This window comes from Protopterus annectens, chromosome 14.part0, assembly GCF_019279795.1.
Source record: "Protopterus annectens isolate FY-2018-M chromosome 14.part0, PAN1.0, whole genome shotgun sequence".
NCBI lineage: Eukaryota > Metazoa > Chordata > Ceratodontiformes > Protopteridae > Protopterus > Protopterus annectens.
This window is the reverse complement of record NC_056748.1, coordinates 331,476,165-331,489,844: the sequence shown is the minus strand read 5'-3', so window position 1 is coordinate 331,489,844 and position 13,680 is coordinate 331,476,165. Positions and strand designations below refer to the sequence as shown.

At 39.4% G+C, this 13,680-nt stretch overlaps 1 protein-coding gene across 9 annotated transcripts in view; it reads right to left on the bottom strand.

Moving 5' to 3' along the window:
* Positions 1 to 13,680, bottom strand: part of FGFR2 (fibroblast growth factor receptor 2) — a 490,361-nt gene that overhangs the window by 427,359 nt on the left and 49,322 nt on the right. For 8 of the 9 annotated variants that reach the window (XM_044056062.1, XM_044056068.1, XM_044056067.1 and 5 more), the window contains exon 3: positions 4,314 to 4,580. The exons of the other annotated variant lie outside the window; for it this stretch is intronic. In XM_044056062.1, coding sequence (XP_043911997.1) covers positions 4,314 to 4,580 — 267 coding nt within the window. The remainder of the gene's footprint in view (positions 1 to 4,313; positions 4,581 to 13,680) is intronic. 9 annotated transcript variants of the gene reach the window in all.

Here is a 13,680-nt window from a genome sequence, read left to right as displayed (position 1 = left end):
AAGCCATTAATGCAAATTGGACTGCTAACATCTCCTTCATGTTGATATGTAGATGTTGAAGTCTGGCAGGCCACTTGTCTTGTACCCACTTTCCATTTAGATGAGCTCCCCAAGCTTTGTCTGAGGCATCTGTCGTTAGAATCTGACTCGCCTCTGGCCGGGTCACAGAGAGTCCCTTGTTTAGGTGACATTCCTGAGCCCACCACAAAAATTCCTTTTGAATGCAAGGTATTATCTGAATGACAGTGTCCATATGCTGGCAGTGCTGTGTCCATACATTTTTGAGATACCATTGTAGCTTCCTCATATGCAGTTTGGCATTGGGAAGTACCAGAATACAAGATGCCATGAACCCCAAGGCTTGAAGGACTGTCCTTGCAGTCAGCCTGGACTGATGAGACAATTGATGGAAGTAAAGAGAAAGATTCTTTTGTTTGTCCGGGGTCAAAAAGGCCATCTGGGATGCTGTATTCAGTCTCACACCCAGAAAGCACATGTCCTGAGAGGGTACTAGACTGGACTTTATTTCGTTCACAGAATACCCCAGGCATCTTAGCACTGCTATCACATACTGTAAATGATGAAGAAGTTCGTCCTTTCCTTGGGCCAGAATCAGGCAATCGTCCAAATAAGGATAGATCTGTATTCCTCTTAGCCTGAAGAAAGCTATCACTGGAGCCAGAACCTTCGTGAACACTCTGGGCGCAGTAGATAAGCCAAAGGGCAATGCAGAGAACTGATAATGAGAAGTTCCAGTCCGAAAATGCAGATACTTTCTGCAACTGAGCCTGATAGGAACATGAAGGTAAGCCTCCTTGAGATCCAGAGTCACCATCCAGTGATCTTTGCCCAGCAGAGGTAAAAGCTGTTGTAACGTCAACATTTTGAACTTGGGAATGTCCAGATATGTGTTGAGGATAGATAAATCCAAGATTGGTCTCCACGTGTTCCCTTTCTTTGGTACTAGGAACAGGCGAGAATAAAATCCTAGGCCCACTTCTGGCAGAGGGACCGGTTGTATGGCCTTTATTTGAAGTAGCAGAGAAATTTGTTTGTGAGCCTCTAGTCTTTGCTGAGGAGGAACGTCCGGCATGCCTTTGAAAGGAGGCAAGGTATGGAAATAAAACTTGTAACCTCGGTGTATGATATCCAATACCCATTTGTCTTGGGTAATCAAATTCCAATTTTCCTTGAAGAGTGCCAACCTTCCTCCCAAAGGAGCTGCCAGGCAAGAAGGATCTGGCAGCTGAAAAGGTAGGTCATTGGGCCTGTTTACGAAAAGGACTGGCCCCTGCCCTCACCCGAAGATTGTGCAGGAGAACTCCCTGTTCTAGGCCTGAAAGAACTCTGAGCTCTGCCCCTACCACGTCTAGATCTACCCCTAGACTGAGAATCATAAGAAGGATACGTCCACCCCTTAGCAGGCCAATTCCTACTAAACTTTGGAGGCTGCACTTGCAAAAAATCTTTAACAGCCTGCATGGACTTAGCCTTGTCTTCCATTTTCTTCAAGACTGACTCCACAGGTGAACCAAACAACACATCAGACTGTAAAGGAGCATCCAAAATCCTTGTCTTAACATGGTCAGATAAATTCTGATCCCTCAGCCATGCGTGCCTGTGAAGAACTGAACCAGTGGCAGCCACTCTAGACGAGGCCTGTACAGCATCAAAACCACATTGTAAAGAATGCTTACCCACCTGCTCTGAAACATGCACCAAATCTTGCAATTCTTTACACTCAATGCCTTCCGCCAGAGCATCCACCTTAGACTTCAATTGAGAAAGAAGATAGTTTTGATATTTCAACATATGAAACTGGCAATTCAAAGCCCTCATAGCAAGGGTAGAAGATGTATAGACTTTCTTTCCCCATCTATCCAAAGCTCTGGCCTCTTTATCTGGAGGAACCGGATTTTTTACAACAGAGGCCTTGACACCCTTAGGTCCCTGACTAACAGTTTCTGGGTCCGCCCTAGGACTCTTATAAAGATATTTATGAGCCTCAGGCACCCTGTAATACCTATCCGGTTTAACAGGAGCAGAAGGCAGAGAATCAGGATTAAGTGAAGCCTCTGCAAACACATCTTCCACAACATCCAGAACAGGAGGTATAGCCAAGGGCCTATGCTGGGGTAAAAGCAAAAATTCCCTAAGCCTTTTCCTGGAATCAGAGAAGTCCTGACCTTCCCACTTAAAATGTTCCCTCATGGAATGCATCAGAATCAGAATAAGGAGAGTACTCCTGCAAGTCTTCAGCCGAAGACTCAGAAACATCAGAAGCCTGCTCAAAACTCCCCAACTCTGGCTCCACCCTAGGCCTCTTATCAGGAGGGGGCAAAGAACCTCTAATCAGAGTAATCAAATCTTCTGCCATTTTAAGCATGTGCTTCTTGGGCACAGACCCTGCTGCACTAGGAGAGACCCCAACAGAAGCTAAACCCGGCCTGCCTCTGGGAGAAGCCTTGGAAACAGAAGGAGAGGGCCTAACCACCCTAGGAAGGGAGGAGAGTACAGTGACCTGTGAAGCCCCTTCAGCCTGACCTGCCTCCTGAGAGGCCACATCCTGCAATATCAAAGTCTCCCCCTGGGACTCCAGAGAAGCCTCCGTCGGAACCACCGGTTCCACTGACGCCTCTAAAGAACCGACGTCCGGAACGGACGACTCTTCTTGCCTGGGTTTAACCGCTTTGTCTTTGCGCTTCTTCGAAGAAGCGGGCGCCGGAGAATCCGACGGCATATTATAGTTGCACCGCTTCCCAAAGACCAGCCTAGCACAATCTAACCTTCGCTTAATCGTGCGCTTATTGAATCTAGCACAAAAGCGACACCCAACAACATCGTGCTCAGGCCCCAAACAAGGAATACACAAAGAATGATAATCCCTATGCGGTATCTGTTTCCCACAAGAAATACAGTTATTCACTTTTTCTGACATCCGGTACAACACTGAGGCAAGAAAAAACCAAAATATTCCCCAACGGGGTACTTAGCCAACTTTGATTCGGTCTGAAACTCCGAACTCGAAAAATTTCAGAACGCCGAACGGCACTTGCAACGCTGCTTCTGCATCGGACCATGCGGCAAAAAAGACTGAGGATATGACGTCGGTCATGCGCTTTTGTACCCTGACGTTCTGATGTCAGTTCTAAGCGCCTTGACCGACGTCAGCCTTATACTTTGGTATTCGGGCCGACCGAGGACAGCGGACTACCCATATGTAAGGACTGCAGCAATGTGAGATGAAGAACATCAGCAATATTTAAAATATGTCCCTATTTTTAGGCCACCCCCCCCCCCCCATTATTTTAGGCTTTGTCCAGATTTTCTGTGATAAAAGGTTGAGAGGTATGACAGTGATGTTGGAATAATATCTACACATGGGCCATGGGGAGAATTATGCAATTTGTTTTGGGCCACATAATGGGTGGTTGCGGTGGTGCAGCGGTTAGCATTGTTGCCTCACAGCAAGAGGTTCTCTGGTTCAATCCTTGGCTGGGGTGCCTTCTGTGCAGAGTCTGCATGTCCTCCCTGTGGTCACATGGGTTTCCTCCAAGTGCTCCGGTTTCCTCCCACATACCAAAGACATGCTGTAGGTGGACTGGACACTCTAAATTCGCCCTAGGTATGAGTGTGTGTGTGTGTGCCTTCTGTGGAAGGTTGGGCGCCGGGCTGGCAACTCGACACCATAAAACTCTACTGCCAATCATGAGCAAACAGGTGATCTGCTGTGGCAACCCCTAACCGGGAAAAGCCGAAAGAAGAAGTAGTTTTAGGCCACATGAAGTATTCCAGCTGAGAAAGTGTTTCTCAGTTCATGCAATAACAGAACAAAAGGCTCAAACGTTAGCAAACTCTAAATTGTATAGTTTAAATTTGGACCCATGAGTTTTGGTTTGCACTTCTGAACTCTCAGAATTAAGCTGTATTTGTTGTGCTTTCAAGATCATTGTTACAAACCCCTGAAAAGTGATCAAGAATCAGTTTTGAAGGAAAAAGAAAAGTAAAGTAACCTCCAGGACTCTGTTCGGCATGCACTTCATATCACACATCTCTGCTATAGTACATAGAGTATATTCTCCAGCAAATAACAAGCTTATGTTAGAAGCATTTCACATATAAATCTAGCTACAAAGCTAATATTAAGAGTTATTACACTGCAGAGATGTACAGTCATACGTTTCATGTCATGTCTACATTTCAATATGCCATGATTTTGATTACAATAATCAATAAACTGTACTTTTAATGGCAATATGTGAAGATGTTCCCTAAATCACAGTAATTAGTGAAGTCCATGTGAAGGCACTCACCTGTTACATTTACAATGAAGTACATAGTAGCACTGCCTACTGTTCTAGCAGCTGAACACGTATAGGTACCCGTGTCCCTGGCCGTGGCATCTTTTATCTGTAAATAGTCCCCGATAATAATTGTCCTATTACTGGATCCCAATTGAGACCCATCTTTAGTCCAACTGATCATCGTGGCCTCTTTCAACAGACAATGCAATTGCAATGACTCTCCTGGGTGAACTGTGTAAACTTCTGGTGGAGGTATTTGGTGTTTTGCAGGCAGTTCTGTGAAGATGACAGGAAAAAAAAAAGAAAGGAGAAAGGAAAGAGTTTGATTCAAAAGATCATTAGATTCCCTATTTCCATTATAAATTAGTAATGAAGCTCAAAATGACAAAAGCAATTTAATGAAGCAAGCATGCAGTTTAATTAAAGCAACACTGCAAAGATCACCATATACCCTGGTGCTCCCAGCAAAGCCAAATTTGCCACAGTGAGTAAATCACATTAAGCTAGATAAAAACATTTTATTTTTGATTTGCAATAATATTAAAGACATTAACTTGCAATAAAAAGAGTTGCAGCAGAATTTAAAATTAATAAAAAGGTACAGTTAGGAAAATAAATCACTAAACGTTGTTGTAGTAATAACAGAAACTGCATAAAACAAAAAGTGGTGTACTTATCACTCTGTAACTTTATGATGACAGAAACTGATGTCAACAGTAAAGAGTGTCACATCAGCCCTCTTTTTCCCATTGTGTACATGGGATCAGTGTGTCACAGCAATACAAACCAAATCATCTACTGCCAATCATCACATTGCTAGGTGGCTAGATTTACCGAAAATGTTAATATTGCATTTATACTGCTGCTAAATGTCAACTAGTAAGGGAGAACTATGGCAGAATTCCCAGAGACCAGAAAGTCTGCAAGCCAGACATCATTGTGGACAGAGCTACCCAAAGAAAAATGCATGATTATGAATACCATTATATGGTTTACATACCTACACTGTGTTAAACTAGATTAATCTGTACAGTGAAATATTTATTGTTCATAAAATATCTCACATCAAAAACAATATAAATACTCAATTTTCTCATGTTTATCAAACCACTTTACAGTGGTTTCAAACAATATGCTTCTTAGAGCACAAATGTGTTAAAGACACGTACCAAGAAGTCCAGTAACAGCTTTTAAAGGTATTTATACAAAAATTAGAAGTCGTAACTACATCAAAACATAACACACACCTTTCCTGGCAAAAGATGGTATGTTCATATCACAGTAATTTTTTTTTTTTTTAAACAGCTCACACGTTATCAGGTCATAAAGCTTTGATTCTGAATAAGCAAGTAATGCAGTGACAAACTAACTGCACGTCTCCTTGTATTTCATATTATTATTATTATTTTTTTAAATGTTACATTCCATTCGAGCTTGCGGAGGTCATCAGAGCTTGTGGCTAATTATTACAACTTAATGGCTCTTGCTTACATCTTTAATAACTAGTAACATAATTTTGCACCTTTAGAATAATAAAAACAAGTTAAACAATTTATGAGCTGTTACAAGTGTATGCTTTCAACTGCAAGTAGACATTTTAGAACTGGCAATTAATTTTTTCAAGTCATGTTGCCTTCGTTAAAACCTTGTTTCTTCCAGCTATGCAGTGAAGTATTCATATGTGCTCTCCCAAGTAAAGTCTATACTCCACAATTTGAAATTCAAACTATACTCTTTTTTTTTTTTAAACTAAGCACAACCTCAAAGTACATTAGCATGACGGTAGTTCAATGACCAGGCTCGCTGTAAACAACCAAAAGGACAAGTACACAGTTAGAACACATGAATAACTTTTGTTATGACTAAATGCAGCTTGTGTTCTACCTGAGCAACTTAGCTGGGTCTCACTGAGGGTTGACATTACATTTCCCCACTCCCTAATAATGTTCATTTCCCACCCACTAAAATACACAATCTGAATTAAATGCAAACTATTAAACAGAATCTAGACTAAAATGTCAGTGCTGGCATTTCCTTAAAGCTGCTCCACTTTTAGGTCTACTCTTTAGATTTTGGACAAACAAACGTGGCACAGACATTTTTTCCCTGGAGACAAGTGCTCCATTGTTTAATTTTCTTTCTTTTTTTGGCAAAGTATATTTTTATTAGGGCCCAGTTCAATGCAAGGCACCTTAAATGGATCTATAAATTAGGAGTCACTCCACGGTAGGAAAATGTATCAACTAAAGCATGCGAAACTGCATCTCAAAAATTATTTTAAATGTTTGACAATGGAATGTGGGCTATACATGTCAAAAATATTTACATGCAATCAAGTAATGAAGACTTTCATATCACAAGGGGACATTTCACCCGGATTAGATCACCCACTCAGAAATAAAATGCATAAATTACAATTTACGTTCGAACCACGTATTTTTGTGGAGTCATCTCACTACTTAATGTTACCAGAAAAACAAAATACCATAAAACTTCTTAGAATTTAAATGAGGGAGCATATCCTGTGTACTATATACTATGTGACTAGGAGGAAGTCAATTAGATAGGTCAACCCTTTCAGGTCTTGCCCATTTATGTCTGCCTACTAACCCTTAACTAGTTAAAGAGATAGAAAAAGATAAAAATGGTACTGGAGAAGGAGTAATAACAATTATCTAAGCAGAAGGGAATGCGCAGTTGATGTGAAAAGCATGTAAATCTATCTTCCTAGTAAATCTGATAATATGTGCTATTTCTCAAGCATTATTAGAAACACAGAAATTCAGAAACACTGTTACCTCTGCAAGGGTTAACATACTTCTTAGCATGCTGCAGTACAAATTAGGAAAACAAACAAATTAACATGAATAACATGATAGACTACAAAGCTAAAACTCCATTGTCGAACATTATCAACGCTAACCTGCACAGTGTGCAATTCATAGGAAGTCACATTATTTCCTTCTGTTATTAGGGCTCTGCAGAGTTTACTTGTATCAGCCTTGGAAGAGATGGTTGAAGGCTCAGACTGCTTTGCCAGGGATGATCAGCACCTCTACCCCCTCAAAGCATCCATATATTGGCTAAAACCTTGTCCATCCCCATAGTGCCTATTTAGGCCAAATCAGTCATTTAAAGTTTCCAACATAACAAACATAATCAGGGCAACATTAAAGGTATTGTTGCTCAACACTAGGAGCCCTAACAAAACAATCCACACCCTATAGATACTGCTTATCCTGGAAAATGTACAGATATATACATCGCCAAAGTAACCTGGTTCAATACCAGTGGAAGCACTCCATCAAAGGAGGGCTTAAATTCCTACCACTCATACAGGCCCACTATGTTATAAGTATGCACTAGAGGCAGATGCATCTCTATATTATTTATAAAAAAAGATCTCCTCCAAACTATTTAAGATAATAACTTGGAACTCTTACACATCCAACCTATGTAAACATAATGTCTTATCACATCATAACTAACTACAGGACACCCCCCCCCCCCATGCCCCACTCATCCCATACATCTTATCTAACCAGTATGGAGTCCCTATGTATTAAGTCAAGCTCCATTCACCTGGGAGACTTCAACTACCCTACCATTAACTGGGAGACGTATACATCCACAAAGGTGAAAAAACACAGATTTTTTGAGTTCATAAATATAAACTTCCTGGAACAGTCAGTCCACACCCCAACTGGGTAAATAAAATCTTGGACTTGGTCCTCACCAATAGAGGACAACTCTGCTCTCTGCCTATTATAACTTCCTCCCTAGTCAAATCAGACATTAGGTCACCTCGTAGTCACCTTAACACCAAGGGGTTTACCTTGCAGATGCAAAGTACAGGGTTTGATTCTCACCTGGGCTAATTGGCTAGGCTTAAAATGGCCCATAAGGGCAGTTAGCCCAGTACGAACCTATGAACCTATATCATCCATAGGTTCAGAATGACAGATGGTAAATTTAGGTGCAGCAACAAGCCTTTTTGCAAAGATACAAAGTCTGGCTAGTGGACTCTCCTGTAAACTCCCTTGGGGCCTGCAAAAGTAAGATCTGTGTATGCTGCTTAGTATCTGCTGTGGGTGGATCCAAGATAATTTTGTTCAAGGAGGCCAGAATAGAGATGAAATACTTAAATCATTTGAGTCTATCTAAATTAATTGCTCTAAAAGAAAGGGTAGCAAAAGTGTAAACCTTCTTTCTCCACTAGTTGTCCATAGACCTATTATCTTTGTCAGTATGTAGGGCATTAGCATTGAGCAACAGCTTAGGGTGCTTACTTAAAGAGAGAGAAACTGAGGAAGCGTCTGCCACTGGGTTTTTATACACATATTTTAGGTCATCAGGGACCTTGCAAAATACATCTGGTCTCTTAGGAGCTGCAGGTTGAGAGTCAAACGCAGAAGAGGTGGACTGAAAAGCGTCAAGGACAGGAGGGATTGGAGGAGGGGCAGGGGTACCCATCTCCAAGAGTAAGTATTAGATCTTCTGGACCTCAGTGTGGAAAGTTTCTGAGATAACCACAGAAATAATAAAGTCTCACACTTAAGATCTGCTTCCTACAAACAGCCCACAAAAAAGAAAACAAATAAAAGCAGTCAGACCACCAGGCAAAAGAACTTTTAATAAAACACACAATTAAAATCCAGGGAGCTCCAATATGTAAATGCTTTTGGATCAAGCCCTTCATCAGCCAAAACATTCAATTCTAAACATACAATTTAAACATCTTATTAACCAATCACCTTTCAATATTGCACTCCTCCTTTCTAGGGCCAGCTTAACTGGTACTATACCATTTAAACTGGATGCTCTGTCTGCTGTTAATTCTATAATCCACTTAATTTTGTTGTACTCATTAAGGTTCACCATGTCACCACCTCTCTTATTCATATACATCATTTATAAAACCATAAATTTAAAACTATGATTGGAGTTATTACTCATATGTTCACATAAAGCATTATGATGTTTCTGCAGTCATATATCTGATAGGTCTTTCAAAATCCTACCTTTTAGCATGCAATTAGTTTTACCTACATAGTATGAAGTACATCATTGACAAAATAACCAGGTAAACCACATTACGTGTCCTGCAATCCGCATAATACTTAAAAGTGCATTCTTTCCTTGTTGTAGGATGTACAAATGGGTTAAGTTCCATGATAAAAGGACATGCCCTACACTGTCTATATTTGAACGTTCCTGTACGTTGTGAAATCACTCTCTTGGGTGTCTTATATTCCTGGCATAAGATATCTTTTAGGATTTTGTTCCTCCTAAAATCAAAAGATGCAACCTGGCCAACAATATTCCATATCTTATCATCAGTCGGCAACATCTTCCCAGTTTTGTTTAACTATAGCACAAATACTAGAATTTAAACATTATACATACCCGGTTGTCATTTGTCATTATATTAGTGTCAGCTGGTACCTCACCTTCATTTGGTTCATGTACTGAAAACCATGGACAGCCCTTATTCTTCCTGTCTTGTTTTTTTCTTTTTTATAATACTTTCCACATTACGTTTCTTATACCCTCTTTTTATCAGGTTTTCACCCAAGTCTACCAATTCTTGTTCAAAACATGTATCCACTGCACATAAATAGGAAATCCCATTGGCCTGTCCTTTTACTATATTACTGAAGGTGTGTCTTGGGTGCATGCTATCAAAAACCAACAAACTGTTTTTCCAGCAGCTTTTTCTATAAAGCACCATTTGTATACTGTCTATAATGTCTTTACTAAGGCATACATCTAAAAAAATCAATTCCTATTTCTGATGAGTGCATGGTGAACCTTAAAAATTCAGCACTACTTTCTAAACATTCCACACAATTTTTCAATTCCCTTGGTGTACCTTTCCATAAGAAAATAATATCAACAACAAATCTGGCATAATACCCCAGTCATGTTTTCCATGCATGCATTGCATCAAAAATCACTGTTTCCTCCCAAAAGGCCAAGACAAGGTTTGCATAAGAATTGGCACATGGTGTGCCCATAGTTGTCCCTTGTCTTTGCCTATAATAATTATCTACACACACGCAAAAATATTATTCTCCAAAATCAAGTTAAGTAATTCACATGCAACTATTACTGTATTAATGTCAAACTTTGCAAAAAAAGTCAGTACATGCTTAATAGCATTAATACCATATTGATTACCTATAACAGTAAACAAATGTTTAACATCCAATGTCACAAACAAAAACTCATGTTGTTGTACACCTTTTAAATAATCAGATGTTAGTAAAACATGACCTGTGTCTTTTAAAATCCTGGGAAAGAAATGTAAAACTTGTTTCAAGGTACATTTTGCCCATATGGATAGGTTCTCGGTTACCCATCCCCTTCCCGAGACAATCGGTCTCATCAGTGGGTCTCACAACTTTTTGTGTACCTTTGGTAGTGCCTTAAATATGGGTATTATGGGATGATCCACCCAAAGGAACTTCAATAATTCATCGCTCATCAAACCCTGTTCTTGTAAACCCATTAACTTTTCCCTGACCTTAAATATTATTGTATTGACTATTACCCGAGTATTTACTATTAAAGGTGATATTTGTACAAAGGTATGTGTGTCTTTTACTAATGCTAAAATCTTAACATAATAAAATTCACTGTCCATTATTACTATGGCCCCAGCCTTGTCAGCAGGTTTAATTGCAATCCTAGTATCATGTGCTTTTCGCTGTTCAACCATTAAATTATGATATCTCCTCTTCTGTCTATTTGTAAAAAAAAGATTTCAATTCATCTTCACAAACTTTTACAAAGGTACTGAGTTTCTGAGATAAGGCCTTTCTGAATTCCATGTATTAACTTGGAGATTCCAGTAAAGCGTTTGTCTTTAGAGCTTGAGTTTGTGTGTGTGTGTTCTACTGGTTATGTGTTTATGAATGCATAAGTTAATGATGCAGAACACAATGACAGTATCCTGAGCAGATTTACTCGGTCACCAAGGATTGTATCTTGGTCTATTTGCTTAAGTGCACCATTTAATACAGCACAATTTGTATAGCTGAAGGTTAAGAAGGATGATTTACTTATGAGTGAGATGATGTTATCCATAGCTTAAAAAAGATGGCATTATGACTTGTTTAAAATAGAGATGGTAAAACCATGGACAGAAAAAATATGTTAATAAACCAAGGGTATTATCTAGAGCTCATATTTTGTTTTAAACAGCTTTGATTAAGCAGTCAGTTAACATTTACATATTTTAGAGTACATGAATGCATGGGTAGGCAAAGCTAACAGATAGTTAGCTGGAGAATAAGTTTTTAAAGTTATGGAGTAGCTAATGCTGTTTAAGCTTAACAGTGGTATACTGGCAAGTCTACTGCTCAATTCGGCAGTGTTCCTGCCATTTTAACAAAATACATTTTAAAACCTGACAGTTAACTCTATAGGAGATAATAAAAAAAACCTGTAGATGTGCTGCATCTTGACTTACCAATGACTGTTCTTCACACATGACTGACAGAGAAATTAAAAGGGATGGTGGTAAGGTCCAAATACTGACACAAAATGGAGGATAGCCATATGACCAGAAGCAGTGGTGGTAGCACGGGAGAACCACGTGGACAAAGCCTAGTAAACAATGGCCTGCTACTACATGCAGTCTATTCGCATTTGTATGTCTAGGTGCTATGCCAAGGAGTGAGTACTACTTACACTTCATACCATATGGAGTACTTTATCAGCACACCAGAGTGGACTACATAAAGCTGTTTACCTTGCGATGTAACTAATTAGATAGTAAAAGACACAAAAATCATTTAATTCTCAATAACAATGGAACACAAACCTACTAATGAAATCTATTAGAAACAACCTGCATTCCTATTTCATGTCACCTGAAATGTTGTTCCCTCTGGGATGCTTTCTTATGTACACAAAGCCTGAAATGTAAAGTAATACCCCAAATGTGTGGTATTACTGTGTTTACTGACTGTGATTGATAGTAGCTTTAAGAAAGCTAACTCCCTCCATCACAAGAATATATTTATTAATTTTTATTTACTTGCATTTGTTGACCGGGATAGTCCACTGGGTCGTGTTGGCCCGTTTTCAGTGGAGGCCCGGGGAGAAAAGCTCCACAAGAAAATTACATTACATTACTTTTACATATATGTAAGGTTACATTACATTAATAATAATAATAAAGTTTACTGCGGTGGTGGTGCTGCGGTAGTGTTGTCGCCTCACAGTAAGACGTTGTCCTGTTCGATTCTCAGCTAAAGTGTCTTCTGTGTGGAGACATGCGTGAATGGGCATACCTTCGTTGAAGGTTGTGTGTCAGGGCTGGCAACTCGGCAAGTAAAAATCTACTGCCAATCATTAGCAGACCAGAATTCCGCTGTGGTGACCACTAACCGGGAAAAGCCGAAAGACATTACATTAATAATAAAAGACAATATTCAGTCCAATGTATTAGGTATCATTAGTAGAATAGGAAATCATATTATTCATACTTAAACCAGACTGATAGAGAAAATGTTCATTAGGTATTCATGTAAACTAATGTACAGAATATATATTCCCAGTAAATAGATTTTTCAACTTTTGTTTGTTTTACAAAACTAATACTTATGAAATAGGGGTGTCAATTACAACACGCTGCTTTAAACTATTAAGATTAGAACCACAATCATAAATCAAATTAACCTCATGAACTCCGTGCTACTACAGAAATGAGGAAACTAAATGCCAAAATCAGAAATTATACTCCAAAGTTTACTTAAAGATATCAATAGCCCCAAAACTGCCTGAAAAATATGGCATTATGAAAGCTGAATCTTCAAAACTGTAAAGATTGTGGTTTTAAATATCTGCCTTTGGATGGTTTGTATTTTAACAAATCTATCTTTTTCACCTGTGTCCCATGCATCCATCCCACTAAAGTCAAAAGCACCCTTTTTTCTCTGGCTCTACCTCTAACAAATTCTCTCTCTCATTTTAGGTTTTAAACTCCCCATTCCCAACAATAAACCCTTTAGCCATTTATTTATACTGCACTTATCATGATCTGTTCCATTTCAGACTAATATTCACAATGTACGGCAAATCACAAGTTTAAGAATAAAACAAACAAAAAACACTGCTGTCTATTGGCATTATTAAGTATCCTTCAGAAGGGACTCACGGAAACAGATAGCTGGTGCCAGAGCCATGGCCTGAAGTTAAACGCCAAAAAATGTATAGTCATACCCTTCGGGAAAAACAAGGTAACCCCAAGCTACCATATAGGTGGCAATCCACTAAGCACAGAAGAGGTTATCAGGGACCTGGGGACCCAGGTTGACAGTGGCCTTTCTTTTGACACTCACATTGCTAAAGTGGTTAGAAAGACCTT